This window comes from Nycticebus coucang, chromosome 12 (assembly GCF_027406575.1).
Source record: "Nycticebus coucang isolate mNycCou1 chromosome 12, mNycCou1.pri, whole genome shotgun sequence".
Lineage (NCBI taxonomy): Eukaryota > Metazoa > Chordata > Mammalia > Primates > Lorisidae > Nycticebus > Nycticebus coucang.
In genome coordinates this window covers 70800453-70824751 of record NC_069791.1, presented here as the reverse complement: position 1 = coordinate 70824751, position 24299 = coordinate 70800453, and the positions used below count along the sequence as shown (strand labels likewise).

The 24299-nt window shown below is 44.7% G+C and overlaps 1 protein-coding gene across 2 annotated transcripts; it reads right to left on the bottom strand.

Moving 5' to 3' along the window:
• Positions 1–222: 222 nt before the first annotated feature.
• Positions 223–24299, bottom strand: AGFG2 (ArfGAP with FG repeats 2). 2 transcript variants are annotated; one of them, XM_053558051.1, is made up of 13 exons: positions 23955–24299; positions 13365–13458; positions 12444–12559; positions 10252–10405; positions 9563–9728; positions 8775–8900; positions 8055–8087; positions 3787–3907; positions 3504–3586; positions 3234–3317; positions 2220–2348; positions 1586–1671; positions 223–1294 (listed from the first exon to the last, which is right to left on the bottom strand). In XM_053558051.1, exons 1-13 carry the CDS (start codon positions 24173–24175, stop codon positions 1235–1237), a joined length of 1473 nt encoding a protein of 490 aa, XP_053414026.1. In that variant the 5' UTR covers positions 24176–24299; the 3' UTR covers positions 223–1234. The 2 variants fall into 2 exon arrangements, with proteins under 2 accessions (XP_053414026.1, XP_053414027.1); XM_053558052.1 differs by lacking the exon at positions 8055–8087 and having other exon boundaries at positions 23955–24293.

Below are 24299 nucleotides of genomic sequence, written 5' to 3'. Positions count from 1 at the left end.
TCTTGCCCTGTGAAGGGGCCGCCCCTTTCTCACCACACTCCTCCCTATCACTAAGGCAGCCCAGATAGAGACTAGCTCTGTCCTATCTTTGGCCAACCACAGCATTGTCACCACTCAGGCAGTCTAGACCAGAAAAACCAAGTCAAGGATCAGTCATGTTGACCAACCTGAGGCCCCTCAACCTGGCCCAAAGTAAGAGCATGACAGCCATTTTCTTTTTCTTTCAAATGCAGTTATTTTCCAACATTGCCTGCAGTGAGCTTTGGTGCAGAGATTTAGGGGTAGGGAAGGCACATGGGAAAAAGAGAAAAAGAAAAAATATACCCAGCCAATTGCACAAAGCCTTTCCCTGGAAAAGCCTAGATTCTGGGGTGATCAGGACATGTGGCTGCCCTCTCCTCATCCCTGGAGCTCTGGCTTTGATGGTTGAGGCACAGATGGGAGATGTCTGGGAGAAGAATGGCTGGATGTGTATGTATATATGTATGTGCATGTGTGTATGTATGTGTATATATGTGTGTGTATATATATCTATTAGGCTATATTAGAAAATCCTCTTTATGTATAAATATAAAACACTGGTATCCAAACATGACACCAATGGCTAACTAAAGTGCTTGACAGGAGCTGGGCCTGTGTGTACATGGGTAAAACTATTCATCCTGAGTGCCCAGGACAGGAGGAGCGCTGGGGAAGCAAAACAATGACAGGTGGTAGAGGAAAGCGTGGTCTTGGTCCCAGAGTCATCTGGTCACTGTCCCTGTCAACACCATGCTTCGTCTTTACCCTACTTTTCCCACTGTACTCTGTCCACATGGATGGAGTAGTGTTAGGGAGCTGGGCATGGGGGAAAAACTGTTCCCATGGGAAGGCCAGTCTGTCTGTATCATGGCTTCCTCTGCCCATGGGGCTGGGGAGGAAGGGAGGAGGGCTTATTAACTAAAAAAATACCATGTTTCCTCCACACATCACTACCATCACTCCTGCTGAGGCTCCCTCCTGGTGGGGGCAGAAGGAGGAGGAAGGGAGGGAGGGAGCCTTTGGGGCAGCTGACTGAAGAGCTGCCAGTTCACCTGTAAGCCCCAAGCAAAGCATCGGCATCTCCACCATCCCCAAGACCCTGACCCTGAAGCATGGGGCCTGTGTTGGTCTCAGACCCACAGGCAAGTGGTCACCAAAGCTCTGGGGCAGAGGGGCCCAAGAGCACAGGGAAGAGGCCCCTGAGGACACAGTGCTACAAGAATGGGTTGGTAGTTGGAGGTTTGGAGGCAAATGGGCTTGATGAGGATCCAGTCTGGAAAGAAACACAACAAATTATTAAATTAGGGTCAAAGAGGTGGAGGCCAGAGAAGAAACCAGTTCAGGATTTCTTTCTCCATCAAAATTGCTGTGCAAGAGGAAGTGGGGAAGTGGGAAAGTGAAGGAGAGAAGCCCTCAGAGGGGTAGGGGAGGAGATAACAGGGCCTGGAACCAACCCACCCATGCTGGCTTGGACAATGCAGAACTTCTGTCACCCCCTTCTGGAAGGATTCTGTCCCTACTCTCCAGAGTGAAAGTCCATGCCCCAAACCATAGGGGTACTCACCATGAAAGGGTTGGTGGAGATCCCAGCAGGCTGACTCAGTGGCCTCTGCCCCAGCTTGGCAGATCCTAAGTCCCCAAAGGAAGAGCCTGGGAGGCAAGAGGGACAAATGAGCTGACATGAGCCTGCCTCTCTGCTGTTGCTGTTGACCAGCCCTGCCCACCTTCCTGCGGGATGGGCACTGGCTACATCCCAAGGTGGACAGTAGGAGGGGGTCTTTCTGGATGAAGGGAATAAAGGTACTGAGCAGTCAGAGCGTATGGGCAGGTGGCTTGCTTCCCTGTCCCCACTACTGGTCAAAAAGGGCACTGGTAGGCGACACCTGTGGCTCAGTGGGTAGGGTGCCGATCCCATATCCCAAGGGTGGAGGGTTCAAACCTGGCCCCAGCCAAACTGCAACAAAAAATGGCTGGCGTGTCCTGGGCGCCTGTTGTCCTAGCTACTGGGGAGGCTGAGGCAAGAGAAACGCCTAAGCCCAGGAGTTGGAGGTTGCTGTGAGCTGTAACACCACAGCACCTACCTAGGGCGATAAAATGAGACTCTGTCTTAAAAAAAAGAAAAAGGGCATGGGCTCTGATGCCTATGAGGTATAATCCGCTGAGCAGGATGGGGTGAGAAAGGAGGGCGCATCTCTTACCATTCTGTTGTGCAGTCAGCGAACTTTGTGGTGAAAACATCGGTGGTGGGAAGGTGCTGGCAAATGCCCCAGAGGGTGGCACTGTCTGGGGAAAGCCAGGCCCAGCACTGCTCATCCCAAAGCCAGGCCCTGTGGAATGGGAAACACTAAGTTTGATCAAGGGGTCTGCTGCAAGGTGGGTTGAAGAACTGTTTTTCCTAAATCCCTCCATCATGGAAAAATGGGATAGATTTTTTTCCCCCCTAAAGGTACCTAGTAGAAGTACCCTGAATGAGCCATGGAATTGTTCAGCTTCTCACAAAATGAACCAAACCTGCCCTCTCCCCACCCAGGAGAGCACAGTAGTTACACACATGGGCACAGAATTGGGCCCAGATTCCTGTTACCTACTAAACCGCATAAACCCAGCACATTTCTAACCCTCTCTGTGACTCAGTTTGCTCATCTCTAAAGTGGGGACAGTATCTATTTCCCAATGCTGCTATGAAATGAAACAATGGCTATAAACCACTGGGCCTACCATGTGGTCAGCTCCAGATCTCTTAGCTCTTATTCTGTTCTCTCCCCGACCTGGATGTTTCAGGGAGCAGTGGCAAGGGCCACATGGAGAGGAGACCACAGGACTCAGGCTGACAAGGCAGGGAACAGGGTTATGGTTTCAGGTGGCTTAAGTCTGGGGCACAGAACCAAGAGAGGCTAGGTGCCCAGAGGGATATTGCTATGGCTTGGAGATAGGAGAGTCACTGCCACTGTTGTTCTAAAACACTAAAATAACTTTCATTTTTGTCTCAGGTAAATAGCAGGTTTTTTTCCAATTATAAAATATGATTCTGTGATCCAGGTGCTAGGTGGCCTGGCAATGAATGGGCAAGGGAATGACTGGGGCACTCTGCCACTTCTGATGGCATGGGACAAGGGGTTCAGGGAGTGGCTGCAGGGGAATATGCAGCCTGGAAGAGTCTCACGTAGTCAGGGCAGGGGACCTCTGGGTAGAGGACCATGATGGAGGCTTACCTGGGGCCAAGCCATTGGGCTGGAATGGGTTGGTGGAAGGCAGCTGGGGCTGGGCAGCAGGGGCTGCAAATGGGTTGGTGAAGGCTGCACAGGACAGGAAGGTAAAGGTTGGAAAAAGGTATTTATATTCTTGTTTGCTTAATTCTGTGTTGACTGAGTATTGCTCTAAATCTTGGTGCATATCTTTCTCCACCTTCCTCCCTGTCCAAAGTCCCCAATCTCTTCCTGGGCTTTGGGTCCCCTCTCTGGGTTTCCATAGGCAGGACTCACCTCCAAAGGCAAGCCCTGTGCTGCTGCTGCCACCAGTCGTAGCAGACTGGAGTGTGGGGACCTGGCTGGTCATCCCGAAGATACTGCAATATGGGGAGAAAAGTCAGCATGCACATTGTCTAGGACCAAGAGTTCCAAGCTGAGCAAGGGACCAGGAAACAGCCAACCTATACCACTCCCAAGGATGAGAAGGGTGAGTGAGAGAGAGGAGAGGAGAGGAGAGGGGTCAGGAGGTGTTGATTAGGCTGGGAGGGAAAGCAGAGTACCCAGTGTCTGGACCTACCTGCCAGGCATACCTCCAGCTGAAACCCCTGGTCCCAGGAAGCTGCCCATATCTGCACGGCTGTTTGGCTGACTGGCAGGTACAAGAGGAGTGGCACCAAATGGAGTCACCTGGCTGCTCCCTGGGCAATCATGTGAAATACAAAAGGGAATGCTGAGGCGAGACAAGATGGAAGGGGCAGGAAAGAAGATGGAGCTGGTGGTACAGGGCAGGAGTGGAATGATGGTATGAGAGGTACCCAGTGGGTTCTCTGAGCCAGCCTATTTTCCCAGAGCCCACCCAGTTCAGTAGGGCTTGTCTCCCACTGAGGATTCTGGGCCAGGAGATAGCTCAGCCCATTCTGATCTCCCTTGTGCTCAAAGCTATCTCTGCTGAGTGAAAAGCAGCTCTCCCTTGTGTTAGGCCATCCACCCTGCTGTTCTAGTTTGGCTTAAATGTCCCATTTTCTTCCTCAGTAGATAAAAAACATTCATCCTTTCCTCAAACCAGCATTTCCATTTATTGAGACATCACATGAAGGGGCAGGCAGAGGAGCTGTGAAGGATAGCAAGGCCTGAGCACATTCAGAAGCCTCTCCTGGGCTGTGGAGCTGATGATCAGTTTCTAGCTACCAGTACCATTCCTTCTCCCACTGAGCCACCTCCTCTTGGGAGGCCACCCTTATGCCCTGAGCTTGGGCATGCCTGTTCATGGTGCTAGGCCACCTCCCATATTCTCCTGCTTTTCCTGTCTTCATAGCCAAGAAGAAAATGTATAGAGGCCCAGCCCCAAGGGAGGCCTTACAAATAGCCCAAGGGGTAAGAGTCTTGGAAATTCCAAGCAATCTCATCTCATTGGAAGAGGCCTGAGTCCCTGCCATTTTAAGAAAGTCTCATCATCTATGTGTCAAAGTCTCATCTGTATCATCGGGACCCTGTCGGCCACCCTGGGCTACTGTGAGAGTAAAATGTGACAGCTGATAGGATGAAATGCTGTAGAAAGTGGAAATGATGAGTGGGTAGCATTTGCAAAAGAGGGATCACATTTTTTGTGAGAGGTAAGAGGAAGAAAAAGGGCAAGGAAAAGATAAAGACACAAGACAAGGAAAAGGAAAAGCAGGGTGGTTCTCAAATCTTCCTTGCTCCCTGGCCTTCTAGGACCACAGCCTAATTTCTTGTCAGGTAAGTATTGGGCTTTTCTGAATACTTTACAACTGAACCTGAATCTCCTTGCTCTTCCTTTTCTGAAGGCTTAAGCTGTCACCCTGAGTAGAGTGCCATGGAGTCACAGCTCACAGCAACCTCAAACTCTTAGGCCCAAGCGATTCTCCTGCTCAGCCTCTCAAGTACCTGGGACTACAAGTGCCCACCATAACGCCCAGCTATTTTTGTTGTTGTTGCAGTTGTCATTGTTGTTTTAGCTAGTCAAGGCCAGAGTCAAACCTGCCAGCCTTGGTGTATGTGGCTGGCACCCTACCCACTGAGATTTGGGTGCTGCCCTATTTTATTTTTTAAAGGGGATCCTCCATGTGCCAGGTACTAAGCTTAAATAAGGGGAAACTGGGCCCTAAGCTGCAGAAGCTCAGAATCCAGCAGGGAAGAGACAAAATGCCCAGTGTCTACCTATGCTAGTTGTTAGGGCTAGTTTCTTCTCACTGAGTGTCAGCACTTTCAAGGTAGTGCTTTCCTCTGCCATCTCCTTCCCAAATGCCTGGGCTTTCCAGATGAACAACCTTTCCATGTGAGACAATAACACCATTGGGCAGACATGGTCATCAGTCCTTACAAATCACAGGATATAAGACAGGCTGGAAGGCCAGCAGAGTAGTGCTGGATATTGCACTGATTCTCCAGGCCAGGCCTTTCCCCTGCTGCATTACCTCAAATTACAGTATATGGAATTTCCACATGAACACAGTTCTCTCCTTGGATGAGTCAGATGCTTCAGTACTGACCTGGGCCTTCATGTTCTAGGAGCTTCTCCAGAGAGGAACAGGCCTTCAACCCTACCAGGCTGGAAGAGAAGCTGAGCTTCTCTGGGCTGCAGGGCATGCTGTACCTTCTGGGGACCCGAGGGGGCAGAACAGTTCCTAACCCAGGTGGTGTAAGCCCCCTGCAGAGATCCCCCATTCTCGCAAAGGAGAGGGTGGCTCCTTGGAATACCTGTGCTCTTGTTTGATTTTCATATGCTTCCTATACACTTCCAGAGCCTCACTCCATGCAGCTGGATTTGTACACATGCCTTATAGCAGTTTCAGGGGAAAATACAGTTTTTAAAACCACCCCTCTGCATCCTCCCCCTCAGATATACAAAAATAAAACCAGGCTTGTCAGAAGAGACACCCACCTCTCAAGATCTTTCCTACGTGACACTCAATGTTTTGTTTTGTTTTGTTTTTTTGACAGGCTGGAGTGCAGTGGCATGATCATAGCTCACTGCAGCCTCAAACTCCTGGGCTCAAGCAATCCTCCCACCTCCTGAATAGCTAGGACCCCTGGCACATGCCATCATGCCTGAATCATTTTTTAACTTTTTGTAGAAACAAGGTCTTGCTACATTGCCCAGGCTGGTCTAGAACTCTTGGCCTCAAGTGTTCCTCCTGCCTCAGCTTCCCAAAGTGTCGGGATTACAGTAGGAACCACTGTACCTGGCCTCAATAGTTCTTTATGTCATACTCATGGGAACACGTACAGGATCATGGTACAGTAGAAAGTGAATGCAGTTTGCCACTTAGCATTAGATTTTGGTCGTGTCACTGGCCAAATTGAGCTAGTTTCCTCAACTTCGAAAGGGAGCTCTTTCCTTCCTTTCTTAATATGTCAAATCTCCAGTAGGGCAGGATCCTCTTAAATGTTGGTTGGCTCTGGATTTGGCTGTAGATTGAGGACCAGCTACTGGAGAAAGGCTTTAATGCCTGGGATGTCTGTGGGGCTGAGACTTTCCTTCTTTCTGGGTCTTCCCTGAAAGCTTTGTCTTTAAAGCAACCAATTATACTAAGAAGGCATTTCTCAAGGGACCATTTTTAAACAACCTTGTATAGGCTGTTTCATAGTGCTTCCACTTCATATACCTTTCTGGCTAAATTGGATATTCCTGTACCAATTTATATTTCTGTCAACAGTACACAAAAGGATCCATTTCCTCACATAATGTTGGACATCATCAATCTTTAACGTTTTTGCCAATAGAATGTACAAAATTATATTATTCTAACTTGCATTTCTTCAATTAGTTAGGTTGAGAATATTTTCATATTTTTTCAGTATATTACTTGCTTGAATCCCTTGTATGTTATTTTTTATATTTATAGATGTTTTACAAATACTTTGTGGACATTAACTTTTATCTGTTTTTAGTGTTATATCTTCTTCTTGTTTCATACCTTTAAGCTTTATATGATATTTTTTATCACATAGAATGTGACCTATGCAGTTTTTTGTTAGATTTATGGGAGATTTTGTTTCCTAGTATATGGTTAAAAATTATAAAAGGGTTATATGTTTGAAAATAAATATATTCTGTTTGTTGGTTATAAAGTTCTATTCACATTTATTAGATAAAACTTATTAATTATTCAAATCATCTACTTCCTTTCTTGTTCATCTATCTATCTGTTAGTCTTCAGAGAATATATTATGATCTCCTATTCCATTGGCTCATTACATTCTCATGTGTCTAATCAGTTTTGAATCTCCAGGTTATGTTGACAGTTACTTTAAGGACATCATTGTGAGAATGTCTTTGTGAATTTAACTTTTATCAACAGAAAATGTCTTTTCCTGCTTCCATCCAAAAAAATTAAAATAAAAACAAAAGCAACCACCAGCTCACAGTGGCACAGTGCAAAGGCAGAGTGACAATCAAAAGTATGGGCTCTGATCTCTGTGGACTGCACAACTAGGCAAATTGCTTAACTGCCTCATTTTTTTTTTTTTTTTTGTAGAGACACAGTCTCACTGTACCGCCCTCGGGCAGAGTGCCGTGGCGTCACACAGCTCACAGCAACCTCTAACTCTTGGGTTTACACAATTCTCTTGCCTCAGTCTCCCAAGCAGCTGGGACTACAGGCGCCCGCCACAACGCCCGGCTATTTTTCTGTTGCAGTTTGGCTGGGGCCGGGTTTGAACCCGCCACCCTCGGCATATGGGGCCCGTGCCCCACTCACTGAGCCACAGGCGCTGCCCAACTGCCTCATTTTTAAAATGACTAAAGTTTAAAGGTTCCTTCTAAACTCAAAAGTCTATGATCAGAGCACCTTGGGTAGGCTGTGAGGTGGAAGAATAACTTACCAAAGCTGTAACTTCCAGTTAGCATCCGACTGGCTGGCAGTGAGGTGGAGAAGGGAAAGGGTGGGTAGAAGAAGAGAGAAAGACAGAGCGTAAGTCACTGGCTTTTCCCAAGACAGCTAGGCTGAATAGTGCTCTAGCTGCCCTTCCATGTGTCTAGGATGTCCAAAGGCAGAAGGCACCCCAAAAGCTATGAAGACTGGATGTCTGGGAGCTTGGGGAGGAGCAAAATACTTTAGGAAGAACTTTAGAGTCTCTTGCAATTGCTAACTGACACAGCATAGAATTTATAGACCTTTGCTGTTAGAGAGATGAGTAAGGACTTCTGGAGACCATCTTGAACTTTGACCCTTTGGGGCAGTATATCATGCAGACAATTTTAAAAAAAAATCATGTCCATTCGCAAATTTCCTAGGACTTGTGTCTTCTATACTTCCTAGTCAGAAATTTCCTAGTGTATAATCTGCATAGCTCCTGGTACAATTTTAGTAATTTTGCTTATGTAAAAAAAAAGAATAGAGTCCCCTCTTCCTGACAAGAATGTGTCAGACAACTCTCATCCTTTCCTGGATCTGCTTTTCTTTGTGCTTATGTCTCCTGTGCATAGTTCTTTAGGTTAGTGAGGATGTGAATGACGGGTGAGGTTATGCCCTTAACTAAGAGGTATGAATGTGGACAACTGGATGCAGTTAGGAGAAAGGAAACCAGTGGGGCAGAGTTTACCTGCAGGTGTTGGCTGGGCCTGGAATGGGGCTTGGCCAGTTGGAGGGATGCTTCCAAATGCAGAAGAGCTGGGGCTACTGCCAAAGGCATCAAAGTTGGCAAAGCCCCCATGTGAAGGTGTCTGGCCTATAGGTAGTGGAAATAACAGGTTATATATAGAAATTGTAATGCGCATCTATACGCCTACCAATTTTAAAGAGTAAGGGCTGCTCTTCTGGTACTTCTGCCTTTCTTTAGGGTCTTCTTCAGCGGGAGATGGCAGTAGGGGAAAGGGACATACAGAAGTCTCCAAGTTTACTCCCTGCCATCTCTTATCCTACTCCAGATGAGGCATTAACATTTTTATCAGGGCCCAGTTTGTGACAGAATCATACAAAAAAAATTATGTTTTCTTAGAAGAAGGAGCTTAAAAAATAAAAAGGGAAAAGAGATACCACTTTACTCAATCCTATATTGCTTATTACTGATCTTCGGGAAGTGGGTAGGGGAAAAGAAAACATGGTAATTTCCCTCCTCCCATTTTAATAAATAGCAATAAAAAAGGCTACTTCCAGTGTTCCAAAAGGAAGTGCTAGGGGCCCCCAACTGTAACGCCTTATGGTCAAAGCCACAAGCACAATCCTGCTGCACTTATTTGACCCCAGCCTTGATGCTTCAGAATAACCATCATGTCCACAAGCAGGAAGAGGTCTAGAGACATGGGAAACTTAGTTAACCCTGAGAGGTTGAATTTCTTGTGTTAAATGTACATAAGTTGTAGGGAGGTTCTCACTCTAAGTCCCACTGACCTCCAAAGGCTGGGAATGCAGCAAAAGCTGGTGCTGCCGGGGGAGTAGCAAAGGGGTCTCCACCGATGTCAGCTAGCAGGTCGGTAGTGGCTTTCTTGACAGAGGAGTGAGAAGGTGGCTGAGAGCTCCGGGCCTGGGATGTCCGAGCTTGAGACTGGTTGACAGACTTAGAGGAGAAGGAATTGCATTTAGCACTTAGAATCTCAGACATTACTCAGGCCCCTCCATGACTCCCCTGACTGCCCCCAGGCAGGCAGGCAGAGAGAGAATACCGCAAATAACTGTCCTTAACCAAGAGGATTCTCAGGCAGAAGTTGTCTTAGCTCCTCTCATACCTCATATCATCCTTGTCTGCTCAGTACAACAACTCTCAGAACCATACATTTTAGAACATATGAGCCGAAGTAACCCTGAGATATACAGGAATGTTGTCTAAAATTACTCCTGGAGCTGTTATCTCCTCATCTTTCCCAAGTATTAGATGCAGTGTCCTGGGCCCCTTCTATGTTTCCTTAGAGGGAAAGGTCTGATATGCGGTTAATACTCTGACTTCCTTAAATACCACTTCCTGTTGGGTTCTGTCTTCCAAAATATAGGACATTCAAAGGTGATAAATTCAAGACATAGGTAATTGACAACCCTGTCTCCCAAACTTCAACATAAACATGAAGGGCAGATCTGAGCATTACCTGGCTGGAGATGGAGGCAGCAGCTGAGAGAGTTGGCACAGGATCACCAGGAAGTGTCCGAAGGGGCTTCCCTTCTGAGAGGGAGCCCTGGACAGAGGTGGAGGTACCGCCTTTGGTATAGGTGGGCCCCTTGATCTGGTCTGGGGGGACATACCTTTGGGAAAGAATGATTATGCTGTAGAGAGAGGATAAAACCTTGGACCATGCTCAGCATAAGCATTTGGGGGGGGGAAGGTTACAGGAGTGAATGTCCTTTCTCATTTTTTTCCCTATTAATATCTCTTTCTGAAGATAATTTAGTGACTTAGCAAAATTCTGCCTATCTAGGCTGGGTGTGGTGGCTCACTCCTGTAATCCCAGCACTCTAGGAGGCTGAGGCTAGGGGGTTGCTTGAGGTCACGATTTCAAGACCAGCCTAAGCTAGAGTGAGACCCCTGTCTTTACTAAAAATAGAAAAATTAACCAGGTATGGTGGCATGTGCTTATAGTCCTAGCTACTTGGGAGACTCAAGAGGATCGCTTGAGCCTAGGATTTGGAGGTTGCAGTGAGCTATGATGATGTCACTGCACTCTAGCTCAGGGTAATAAGAGCAAGATTCTCTCTCTCTCAAAAAAAATTCTGCCTAGTTTGAGAATTCCTTTGAGCACTTGAAGATCATCTTTTTCAGCAGGAGTATTCAGTTTGCTCTGGCTTGTGCCTATTTTTCTTTCTTCTCCCCATCCTTTTTTTGATACCCCAAATCATCTGGGTTTCAAGCAATAACACACGCAATATAACACATGCAATAGTGCTGATGGACAGATGATCTTATTGTCCAGCTTCCTACTCAAGGCCCCCCTTTTTATTACTGGGTGTTTTATCAGATTCCTCCTTCTCTGTCACACAGAAAAGGTGTTGCCACCTCATCCTCTAACTGCTCACAATCTATACTTCTATTCTGCTAGCTCTTGATACTCCCAATAAAATCTCCTTTCCCAACTCTGGAAATATCATCTTAATCCTAAAGATTCCTAGCAGGGACTCCAAAATGTGGTTTTATTCACATAAGTCTTCTTGTGCTCTGTATTCTCTTCTTCACATTATAGTTACTCCCAATATGCACACATCCCAGAGATTAAATAACAGGAAGCGACCCTTGGGAGAGAAAAGGCAAAGAAGAATGAAAATGCTATTTTCCCCATCAGGAAAACTGAATACAGTTGTCCCTTGGTATCCTCAGGGGATTAGTTCCAGGATCCCCACCAGAGGATACCAAAATCAGAGGATGTTTAAATTGCTTGTATAAAATGGTGAAGTATTTTCATGTCACTTACACACATCCTCCTTTATACTTTAAAATGTCTCCAGATTACTTATAATTTCAATACAATATAAATGCAACACAAATAGTTAATATATTTTAAAAGTTGTATTACTTTTTATTATTGTATTGTTATTTTTTCTGATTTTATTTATTTATTTATTTTTTGAGACAGTCTTACTCTGAGCCCTGGGTAGAATGCCGTGGCGTCATAGCTCACAGAAACCTCAAACTCTTGGGCTCAAGCAACCCTCTTGCCTCAGCCTTCCAAGTAGGTGGGACTATAGCACCTGCTACAATGCTCAGCTAGTTTTTCTATTTTCAGTAGAGATAGGTTCTGACTCTTACTCAGACAAGTCTCGAACTCCTGAGCTCAGGCTATCCACCTGCCTTGGCCTCCCTGAGTGCTAGAATTACAGGGATGAGCCACCCCGTGCCCAGCTTTTCTGAAAATTTTTGATCTGTGGTTGGTTGAATCTGTGGATGTAGAACCTGCAGATATAAAGGGATGACTATACATAAGAATCATGAAATGATGGGTCAGAGCATAAAGCTATAAGACATGTGCTTCCAGCCATCTCTCCCCCATGTACAAGATCAGCTGAGCTGTAAAAGTAAATTCCTATAGGCCTACCTTCCCATTCCAATCACTACACTGTCACCCCAAAAGAAGGAACATCAAATCTGCAGGGTTAGCAACTAAGTACAAGTTGTCCTTTCATGGAGATTTATTATTGTGAAGTCAGAATTTATCCCTAACTGAATGAATGGAACAGAACCAATCCAAATCTAGCCTTTGTAAGAAGCCCAAATTGAACTCTGGATACTGGACTGTCAGATGAAAGATGTTTTGAACACACCTTTATAGTCACTGCTTTTTCTTCTCCTTACCATCTCTTCTTCTCATATTTTTCCTGGAGAAACTCCTTCACCTTCTGAGGATCCCTGGAATCTGGTATTAAAGATGTCCGAGCATCAAACAGACCTAGCCATATCTTCCTGCAAACCTAAAAGGTGACAGAGGTGTTGGAGCAGAAAGAATGAAATAAAAATGATGCCATTTCCAATTTTTCATCAATATATATTTATTGATCATGGACAGTGCTAGGATATGGGTATACCTACAAACCAGACATGATCCCTACCCTCACACAGTTTATAATCTAACCTACCTTCACAGAATTTTTAGAGAAGTAAAAATAAATTTATAATGAATCTTATGATATATACAGGAAAAGGAAAATAGGGGACCATGAGAATTATGGAGAACTAACTTTGGATGGGGATAGGGTCAGAGAAATTTTTCAGAGCTCTGGCTTCCAAGACATCTTCCAAAGGCCCTTGATGGCACCCTCTAAGTAAGCTGATCACCAGTAAGCTAAGGGTACTACTAACACACCAAGGATGGCAACTTCCAATTATCAGATTTAGCTGAGAAAGGGGTTTATGTCACTTTCAAGTAAATGACATAAACTTAAACCTAGGTTGTCAAGACTCAAGCAGTAGAGCTGGCTCCAGGAAATCTTAGAGGGGCTGGCCCACTCAACTCTGAAAGTTCCTCAACTGGAGCTCTACCTGTTTTCCCCTTCAGCATCCAGAGGGTACCCCCTATGGAGATATTGCTCCTTTCTTTGCTTGTCACAATGTGTATAACTAAGATTCTGTAAAGACACACACACACACACACATATGATAAGAAATCTTACATACTCAATCAAAAAGAAATCTTACATACTACAATCTTGAGGCCAGGCTCCATCTACAGATAAGGGTAAATACAGCCTTCTGACCGTTCCATCAGTAGCAGCTCACCTCATTGCCACGAGATTGCAGGAATATTACTTCAGGCTCAGTGAAAGTTGTCATGGAGATGGACTTGACACGATGAGGAGGATTCAATCCTCTCCTGTGGGAGAGAAACAGAAAGAAAGAGAAGTATGATACAGTTAGCACTGCAGGCTGTTTGTGGGAGAAGAGGGAGGAATAAAAGCACATAATCTAAGCTCAGACAGAACCTCATCGGAGGCTACTTCTTAATTCCAGGAAAGAAGGGAAACAAGATATTTTTGGAGGCTTATCATAAAAGACAGGGAAAGGAGAATCAGCAACATAGCGTGATTCCATTTGTTTTGGAGAGGGAAGGCAGAGCCTGCCCATCCAGAAGCTTCCTCCAGCCTGGCTTAGATCCAATAGTTTTGGTGTTCAGTCTGTAGGCTGAGGGAGTGCTTTTGGAACTCAGACATGTGACCACTTCCCATTTCCTGTTTTATCATTGTTTTCAGACCTGTAGCACATCTCCCAAGGTCCCAGAGCCCACAAGTACAGAAACCCTCAAGCATGAGGGAAGGCAAAAGGAAGACCCATGACTATTCCTGATAACACTCACAAAGATAGGATTTGGTAACAAAAACAGAGTCCCTAGGCCAGCTGCCCTTACTCTTATCTACACATAAGGGTGGAGTGGCAATAGGACAGAAAGAGTCCCTCTCTTTCAGGAAGCTATCTCTGAGAAAAGAAATATTCAGCTTTCTTGTTTTTAGATCTTTTATTTTATTTTATTCTTTTAGTTTTTTGAGACAGAGTTTCAAGCTGTCACCCTGGGTAGAGTGCTGTCGCATCACAGCTTACAGCAACCTCAAACTCTCGGGCTTAAGTGATCAATCCTCTTGCCTCAGCCTCCCAAGTAGCTGTAACTACAGGCAACCACCACAACACCCAGCTATTTTTTGGTTGTAGTTGTCATTGTTGTTTGGCAGGCCTGGGCTGGATTCGAACTCACCAGCTCTGGTGTATGTGGCTGGTGCCCTAGCTGCTGAGCTATAGGAACCAAGCCATTGTTTTTAGATCTTTCAATAATGCAGGAAAAAATCAAGTACAACTATGAGATGTGAGACTGGCATGGGCGGGATGCTGTACTGATGCTTTTGTGCTTGTTCTCTATGTTCTGTTAACTCCCTAGGAGTTTGTTTCTGCCTACAGAACCCCTGTGGAGGTTACAGTAGAAAAGGCATTCTTCCCCAGACTCAGATGGTCTCTGGAGTGTTCTAACAGAGAAAACTTGGGGCAAATATAGACAGGGCTTCATAGGTTTCTCTTTTCTTGCACCTTAAGTTTTACATTAGTCTAGACTTAATGAGATTAAACAAAACTGGCCAAACCAAAACAAATAAACTAGACCCTGGGACCAGAAGGAAAGAGTCTTAGCTGATGCCTCTTCAGACTTTTCCTTTCATAAAAAAAATGGGCAATTAGGGTGGCGCCTGTGGCTCAGTGAGTAGGGCGCCGGCCCCATATGCCGAGGGTGGCGGGTTCAAACCCAGCCCCGGCCAAACTGCAACAAAAAAGTAGTCGGGTGTTGTGGCGGGCGCCTGTAGTCCCGGCTACTCGGGAGGCTGAGGCAAGAGAATCACGTAAGCCCAAGAGCTGGAGGTTGCTGTGAGCTGTGTGATGCCACGGCACTCTACCGAGGGCAGTAAAGTGAGACTCTGTCTCTACAAAAAAAAAAAAAAAAAAAAAAAAAGTGGGCAATTAAACATGTTAAAAGCAAATCTACAAAAAAAAAAAGTAAATCTACAAATTAACCAGAAAATACTTAACAAAATACTTAATAAGTCCTTACCTATCAATAACTGTTTTGAATGTAATAAGTCCTTACCTATCAATAACTATTTGAATATAAATGGATTAAATTCTGTCATTGTGGCTTTGATTTGCATTTGTCTGATGATTATAGATGTTTTAAAAATGTAAATACAAGGCGGCCCCATATACCGAGGAACCCGGCCCCGGCTGAACTGCAAACCAAAAAATAGCTGGGCGTTGTGGTGGGCGCCTGTAATCCCAGCTACTCGGGAGGCTGAGGCAAGAGAATCGCTTCAGCCCAGGAGTTGGAGGTTGCTGTGAGCTGTGTGTGATGCCATGGCACTCTACTGAGGGCGATAAAGTGAGACTCTGTCTCTACAAAAAAAAAAAAAAAAAAATGTAAATACATATTTTTTTTTTTGTAGAGATAGAGTCTCACTGTACCGCCCTCGGGTAGAGTGCTGTGGTGTCACACGGCTCACAGCAACCTCTAACTCTTGGGCTTACGCGATTCTCTTGCCTCAGCCTCCCGAGCAGCTGGGACTACAGGCACCCGCCACAATGCCTGGCTATTTTATTTTTTGTTGCAGTTTGGCCGGGGCTGGGTTTGAACCCGCCACCCTCGGCATATGGGGCCGGCGCCCTACTCACTGAGCCACAGGCGCCGCCCCGTAAATACATATTTTTTAATGAAAAAAAAAAAGTAAATCTAAAATAGGGTCTAGATTTCCTGATGCCCTCAGGAAAGTAAAGGGAGAAAAAAATGAGATCACAAAATTAACTAAACAGAAATCCTAAAAAATTCACAAAGAAGAAAAACACATTCATGCTTATAGCACACCTACAGAATAAAGGTGCTCCTGCCAAGCATGGGAGAATGGTAATGTTCCTGCTAGTATAAGTGAAGGCAGTGGAGCAGGAAGTAAGGGGACAGATGACATAGTACAGAGTGAACAGCAAAGTTGCAGTGCCGTTTGGGTGGCCAATTATTCATTATGCGATTCTAACCACAGACAGGACACTGGAGGGAGACTACAGTTGAGATTTTTTTCAGCAATTCTACCATTAGACTTTTAAGTAAAGGATCTCAAAATACCCTTATAAAAGACAAGCAATGATGCCCCAAGTAAAGATAAGAGCAGAGAAAACCAAAAGCTTTGTTACTACTTATCAAACAATAGCTCTTAAACTTGATCTGCCCTGAAGACTGTCTTCCGAACACATTTCAAAGTTTTCTCTCCCAAAGCCTCTCTCAATAAGGGCTTGGTTTGGTTTTGCTTTTAATTCTAGCCAGGATGCTTTTATACTCTTACCTTGCTCTTTCTCACCTTAACCACTGGCCTTTCCCCCTCAGAATGTCAGGGCATTCTGAAGTCTAGTCAGACCTCACTGTTCCTGTGATCACAGAGGTCCTCTCCTTCACCTCCTACTAACCAATATTTACTTTGCAAGGCAGGATAGTAGAAACTTTGGAGGATCCAAAATTATAGGACCTAGTCTACTACCAGGCGCTTACAAGATGAACCCAGGAAGTCTGGACAAGGATACTTCTCAGTGTAGCAGGGAGCTATTTAGTCCAGTACTGATGGATCAGGGAGAATGTGACTCCAGGATGCAGCAGTAGGAGAAAGAGAAATGGTCATGGGAAAGGTAAAAATGTATTGTATTTACACTAGAAAAACAGATTTTAAGCCTATCACAAAAAGGTCATTGACATTTCCTGAGAGGACAAGCAGGAACTGTTAGCAAAGTGTAAACAAGGAGGTGTGTTTCCTTGTTAGGGTAGGAGGAGGGACTCAACTCAGACATCAATCAAGAGGGGATGCTTAGAACAACAGAACTTCTTATGGCAGAGCTTGGACTGGAAATTGTTTTGGGGAGGTTGTGGTGAGGGAATTACAGGATAACGAAAGGCAGAGAAAATAAGAAGTGATTTAGGTGCTTTGAGCCAAAATGAATCTGATGGAACAGGATGTTTCCACAGCACAGTACAAAAAAGCATTGCTCTGACCTTGATGTCTGTAGACTGGATTAGGTATAATCAGAGCCACAGTTTGGGGGCAGGGACAATTCTTTACAAGGCAACACTTTGCAGCCCAGGAAGAGGGCCTAGTTACATGGCCCATGAGTCAGAGTATTTCTTTCTGTATCATAGAGAGGCTATTGCTGGCTGAGAGAAGCAATTTAGAGACAAGAGCCCCTTTCTTCCCAATAGCTGAAATCAAATGGTCTAGGTGTGCTGGGTACATACCAGGGTTAAGCAATGGGTCAGATGTGGGTTGCTGGCCTGAAATGAACAGACAGAACACTTCAACTTGCACCCAGTCTCCCTAACATAACTCTCACGTTCTTTCCAAAAGAAGAAGTAAGAGTTAGCAGAAGGCATTGCCCATCAGTTATCCTGCAAATACATTTTGTTATTTCTAACAAGGAGGTGCTGAGGAAATACAGAGATAAATTTACTTTCCTAGAATAGAGCAAGTTTTTCTAATTGAAAGCAAATACAACTGGATGCAGATCACACCTATAATCCCAGCACTTTGGGAAGCTGAGGCAGGAGGCTCACTTGAGCCCAGGAATTTGAGACTAAACTGGGTAACATAGTAAGACTCCATCTTTACAAAAATAAAATAAGCTGCTCATGGTGGAATGTGCCTGCAGTCCCAGCTACTTAGGGCTGGATCACTTGAGCCCAGGATGTGGAGGCTATGATCATCCCATTACACTCCAGCTTTGGCAACAGAGTGAGACCCTGTCTCTTAAAAAACAAACAAACAAAAAAGTACATTGCTAGGACTCAGGCCCCTAGACAGTCATGTTGTCTTCATCTACTTCAGTTTCTTTTACACAGGGCACCTAAAGGGCATTTGAAGTACTCTGAATTATCCAGCCAGTAAAGCCAGTTTTATGTGTAGATACTAAAGTCTGCCCAGTTCTTTCACTTTCTCTCTTTCTTTTCCCCATTTGATCTTTGATTCTTTTTTATTTTTTGGGGGGAAGAGGCAAGGATGAGTCCTTTGATTCTATTAAGCATACTATTATTTCCACAAATACCACGTCTTTTGTTTTTCTGTGGTCATCACCCTCTACTGGCCCAATTTTTTGTTTCTTACTTCATAAAAGCATCAAACCTGTTCAGCTCCTCAGATAAGAAGGTTCTGCCAGGTCAACAACGGAAAAAAACCAGTTCCACCCAGCACCCAAGTTCTCTTATTGTGCCAAATATGGACTTGGGAATACCTTGCCTTTGAATATTTGTGTTCAAATTCATACACTCCAGATTGTGTTTCTTTGCTCCTGGGATTCCACTTCTCTGCATCTGAGCAGGGTACAACTAAATCTGTTTAGCTTTTATCTTGGACTCAAACATCACCAAGAAAAGTCTCCTGCTTGGGAGGCTGAAGCAAGAGGATTGCTTAAGCCCAAGAGTTTGAGGTTGCTGTGAGCTATGATGCCATAGCACTCCACTGAGGTTGATAAAGTGAAACTGTGTCAAGAAAGAGAGAGAGAAGAAAGGAGAGAGAGAGAGAAAGAAAGAAAAAGAAAGAGAGAGAGGAAGAGAGAGAGAGAGAAAGAAAGAGACAGAAAGAAAGAGGAAGGAAGAAAGGAAGGAAGGAAGGAAGGAAGGTAGGTCTTTACTAGGAACTGTAGTCGCTAACAGGAAAGCTCTCCTATTACCCTGCTACAGGGTCAATTTCACTCATTTTAGGAAATCTTTTCCTAATCTAAATTCTGCTTCAACCCATTTCCTTTATTCTTCCTCAGTAGCTATGATAAACTGCTCCTCTTGATTATAGAGTCAGGTAGAGTACTGATAAATCATAAGCTGCCCTCCTCTTTAGTCCCAATCTCAATCCTTGTTTACATTTTTTTCCTTCCTCTGAAACTTCTCATCCTATGGTAATTTTATTACTTTCTCATGGGTTTCTCAAGTGGTTCATGGCCCCTTATGATAAAGTTGTATAACTCTGTAATTTAGTAAAACTCTGTCAAACTCTGCCTGGCAGAGGTGAATATGAAAGGCAAGGGAGGAGAAGATGGAACTAAAATAGGGGCAAGGTACACATGTATCTTTCCAACCCAGACAGATGGAAAAGTACTGAATTATTGAACAATATACTATACCTTTCCTTCCATGGAAATAAAAATGCTTCAACTAGGAGCCACTACTTAGCAAGACAGAAAAACTAAGGTATAGACAGGAAAACTAAGGTACAGGCAGGGTAAGAACTTGTCCAAAAAAAGAGTTGTCAGGCTTTTTTATTTTTGAGACACAGTCTCACTTTGTCATCCTCGTTAGAGTGCCTTTGCATCACAGCTCACAGCAACCTCACACTCTTGGGCTTGAGTGATCCTCTTGCCTCAGCCACCTGAGTAGCTCAGACTATAGGTACCTGCCACAACACCTGGCTATTTTTAGAAACAGGGTCTCGCTCTTGCTCAGGCTGGTCTTGAACTCCTGAGCTCAAGCAATCCACCTGCCTCGGCCTCTCAGTGTGCTAGGATTACAGATGTGAGCCACCTCACCCAGCCCCCAAGCACTTCTCTTAACACCTAGCCCAGAGCTCTGCCTACCCTAATTCTGATTCCCATTATTATAGTAAAGTTGGGCAGAAGTAGAAAAGACAAGACCCGAGGGATGACAGATTAAAGAATGGATGGACCCAAACAGCAAGGTGAAGGAAGCTCGCCATACTTTGTTGAAAAACTTGGGTGTCAGAGTTAGTGTCCATTTTCCATCCCTGATGTCATTGAGATTTCAGGCCTCAACGTCCATTTCTTTTATAAAGATCAGTGGTTTACTCTGATAGAGGAATTCAGCTACACCAGAATAAGAAAAAACATTGAAAGAACTGCTTTGGAAATAGATGCTTTTTAGTGGCAATCGTTATCCCATCTTAAGATTCTAATGGCAGATTCATCCTCCAGTAGAAGACTTAGAATCATAACAAATGAGCATATGCGTTGTTGGGGAAATTAAACAGATGCATATCTAGGTTAAGAAAATTAGGTACTGGAAGAAAACCAAATGAATAAAACTAGGTCAAATGTGGGACCTGCAATTGTGGCAGTACATACGTAAATTTAGAAACTGCAGAAACTAGCAGTGTCTCTCTGAGGTCCTCACACTGATGCTGCAGTTTTTTGCTACAGCTGAGAAAATATTTCTCATTAAAAAGGAGAGAGTGACAATGAGCTCAAACATGCTGGAGTGAAAGCACAGTCACACCCACCCACCAATATTAAAATGTGTATTTTTCTTCAAATCTTGGGAAATTCAACTTAGGCGGGAATAATCAACTTTGCTACATTAGCCAACTCACCAGCTGGGAACTCTGGTAACTTTGTTCACTGCTCCCAGAAACCTCCATCCCCTAAAGAGGTGGACATACTTCTAACATAGCAAACAGAATACTGGCCTTTAAAAATAAAGACATCTTGCTGTCTCCTTCCTCTGGCTATGGTGCTAAGTATATTTCATTTTTCTCCCTCAGTATCTTCTTCATTTTAACAAAGAATATTTCTTCTCTTTGTATCATATCTCAATATGAACTCCCACCACTCCTTTATCCATACTGAGCTTTATTTTACTTCATAGCACTTATCACAACCTACAATTATATGTAGGATGATTTACTTATAGACCATGGCCCCCATTAAGATGTAAGTTACATGAACACATGGACTTAGTCATTACAATATCTCCAGTGCCTAAAATAGTATCTGGGAATTGATAAGCACAAGTATCTGCTAAAGGAATGAATGAATGAATGTGTAGGCTGTTGGCCTACCACAGTTTTCCTTTCCCACCAACACAAAATTCTAATCTATGGGCATTCAACCATGTGGATTTAAGATGCTAACTGATCCACATGCCACCACGAAGCCAAGTCTCTCTATTGTCTGCTGAACTCTGTGTGCTCTCTCCCCACTTTGCAGCCAGCCCTAAGCATCCCCTACCTTATACATTCTGCCTATGCCCCATTTGCCAGCTCCCAGCCCTTCCACAGTACCTCCAAGGGACACAGGTAGTTTGTTAAGACTGCTTTAAAAGGTTTATATGGCTTGCTCTTGTCCATGCTAACTAGAACTCCAACTAGCAAATGAAAAGTACTGCCAGAACCGAGGCAGATAGTCACAGCCAGGGAAACTAACTTTCTTGTAGAGTTACTCTTGATATTTATCTCCTTATAAGCTCAACATGCTTTTAGTTCCATGTTGGCCTAGACTCTTGATTTTTCACTGTACTGTCATTTCCTGCTAACAAATGGTTGGCCTAACTTCTCATTTCCCAACTACCAAAATATGTTCCTTAAAGTCTACCACCTCAAAAATCACTCAGGAAGTGAAAAGTGCTATGAAGTAAAATAAAACTCAAAGGCTGGGCACAGTGGCTCTTGCCTGTGATCCCAGATTCTGGAAGGTCGAGGCGGGCAGGTTGTCTGAGTTTAAGACCTGCCTCAGCAAGATCGAGACCCCGTCTCTAAAAAATAGCTGGGCATTGTGGCAGTCACCTGTAGTCTCAGCTACTCAGGAGGCTGAGGCAAGAGACTTGCTTGAGCCCAGGAGTCTAGGGTTGCTGTGAGCTATGACACCATGGCACTCTACCAGGGGCAACAAAGTGAAACTCTCTCTCTCAAAAACAAAACAAAACAAAACAAAACAAAAACCTCAGTATGGTATGGGTTACCAAAACGCTAAGCAAAAATGTCTTTTCTAGGATTTTGTGAAACCAAAATAAGGCTAGTAGAGTCCTTCTATTTGGTCCTTTACATTCCTAAAGAAAGAAACCCCCACCTAGTCTGAGGTACATATAGCCTCATACTGAGCCAGTTCTCTTGGGGGTACTTCTCTATTAATCCTAAACTAACTAATCAATCAGCCACCTCCGTCCAGTATATGCCAGATGATAGGTATCTGACTTTTCATTAATGAGATCAACAATAATGAATAGGGAAAACTGGTAAAGTTCTGTAAATTGTGCACTGATATTTAAGGAGTTAACTTTTCAAGCGAAAAAACCCAGGTTTTTAATGTGTCCCAGATACCTTGGCTTTCTTTCTGTCCTGATTGAGGGGTATTCATTATAGAAGGGAAATGTTATTTGTGGGATATTTTGAGTTTTATCTTTCATGCCATTGCCACTAATTGGGGAAATGAGTTAACTACTCTTCCCTAAAATTTTCTTCCTAGGACCTGATAGACCATCAGTTTTATTCCCCTGCTCCCCTTTACTTCTCTCCAGACTCTAATTAGATTTTCCTTTCCATAACAGGATCTTCAGGAATCTGCTCTTTATCTTTCTACTTTATACTACAAATACTCTTCAGCTTTGCGCTTCCTCTTGCCTCAGAAATTTGCCCCCAACTCAAGTCTCTACTTTCTTGCTTCATTTGAGTCTCTATCTCAACTTATAGCATATTCCTGTTTGGGTTCTAGATCATTATCCCAAGAGCCACACAGGCTTTTACTTAGATCAAAGTTGAGTTCCTCCTTACAACCCACAAATGAAGTTGATCAGAACATAGGAGATTGGCAAAGGAAGTAAAAATCAAGTAGAGAAATAATTCCAAACTGTATCCTAGGAGACCTAGATCCTCGTTTCTTGTCTGCCATGATCATAACTAACATCAAGCAGTAAGTGCTGAAAACAACAACCCTCATGCGGCACTGGATAAATTACTAAACCTCTCTTTGCTTTTGTTCTCCCATCTGTCATTCAAGAATAATATTGCTTGCTCTTTGGCTCCTAAAAGTATTAGAGCAAGGAAAGCTTTCCTCCTTAAAAACAAAACAAAAACAATAGTGTCTTTCCATAATGCTAAAAAAAAAAAAAAAGTCAAAATACATCTCCTGACCAACAAAAAACAGTGATCCAGGCCTGGTATCAGATATTAATCATGATGCCAGGTTACTATATAACCAGGAATCTGGGCTAGAACTGTGGCTCTAAATTAGCTCTGGCATGCCCAAATACAGTGCAGGTGCCAAGCACAGCACTGCAGATTATACAACAAAGGTCTCCCCCACCCCCAAACTAGAAAGTTTACCAGATGCTACCACCAGGATTCAGCCATGGCAATAAGGAGCTTAAAGGTGCTGACTGCACTTAAGGATGGCTCATCCAGATTCCTTTTGCAAAAATTAAGCTCTCTACCATGGTAACCCATTGGCTCTATTCTCTTACATTTCCTAAGTCTACCCTATGGGTGGCATTCCAAACCCATGAAAGATAAGGATCTGCACCTGAACTCTGGACCATGGCTCTTTACCTACCACTATCTCTAGGCTGTCAGTCACGGTTACTTTACCTATTTTCAACTTGTTTCTGCATCTTACGCTCCAGGAGGGACAGAAGGCAGAAAGGTACTCTTTCATTTTGAAGCCAGCTTTTCCTATATCTTTCCTTTATTGCTTTCTACCCACATAAATTTCCCTTTAAAAGTGTATGTCATTTTCTGGCCCTTTAAATCCCCACACCCCACCTCACTGAGTTCCCTTAAATTCTCCACACTTTCTCCTTCCTCACTCGCAGTTCGCCTAGCCTCCCTCAGGGAGTTTCTCCATTCCTTTCCGGGTGTCCTTCTTCACGTCACACTTCCCTCTGCAATACGACTCTAGTCTCATCTTCTTTCCCTTCCCCAGGACACCTCCGCAGTAGGCGAGCCCCTCACCACAGTGCGCGAGTGTCTCCTGGCCTCCCCGCCGCCTCCCACCTCGGCTCCCTTCCCTCCCCTCTCAGAGCCTGGACCTCCCCATCCGCCCGGATTCTCCAAGATCTCCCCAAGGCGACCCTCCGCCTCTCCTCGGTCCACTCACAGGAGGCCGGAGCAGGTGGTGCAGACGAAGCTGCCTACGGTGATGTCCACGTAGGTGACCCCGCGCTGGGCACACTCGAAGCAGTGGCGATTCCCGGCCTGGCTGCAGCCGCCCAATTCCCGCACTCGGCGACACCACACCTCTGAGGCCGCCTCCGCCTCTGACTTCCCCCCGCCGGCCCCGCCACCCGGGGCTGGGCCCTTCTTCGCCGCCATCACCATTGCTGCTCACGGTCTTCCCGCAAATCAGCCAATGCCCCTTTAACCACTGCTACCTTCCCGCCTCCTCAGCCGCCTTCGCAATCCTGGCTCCCGTGACAGAAGCCGGTGGCTTCCGCGCGAGACT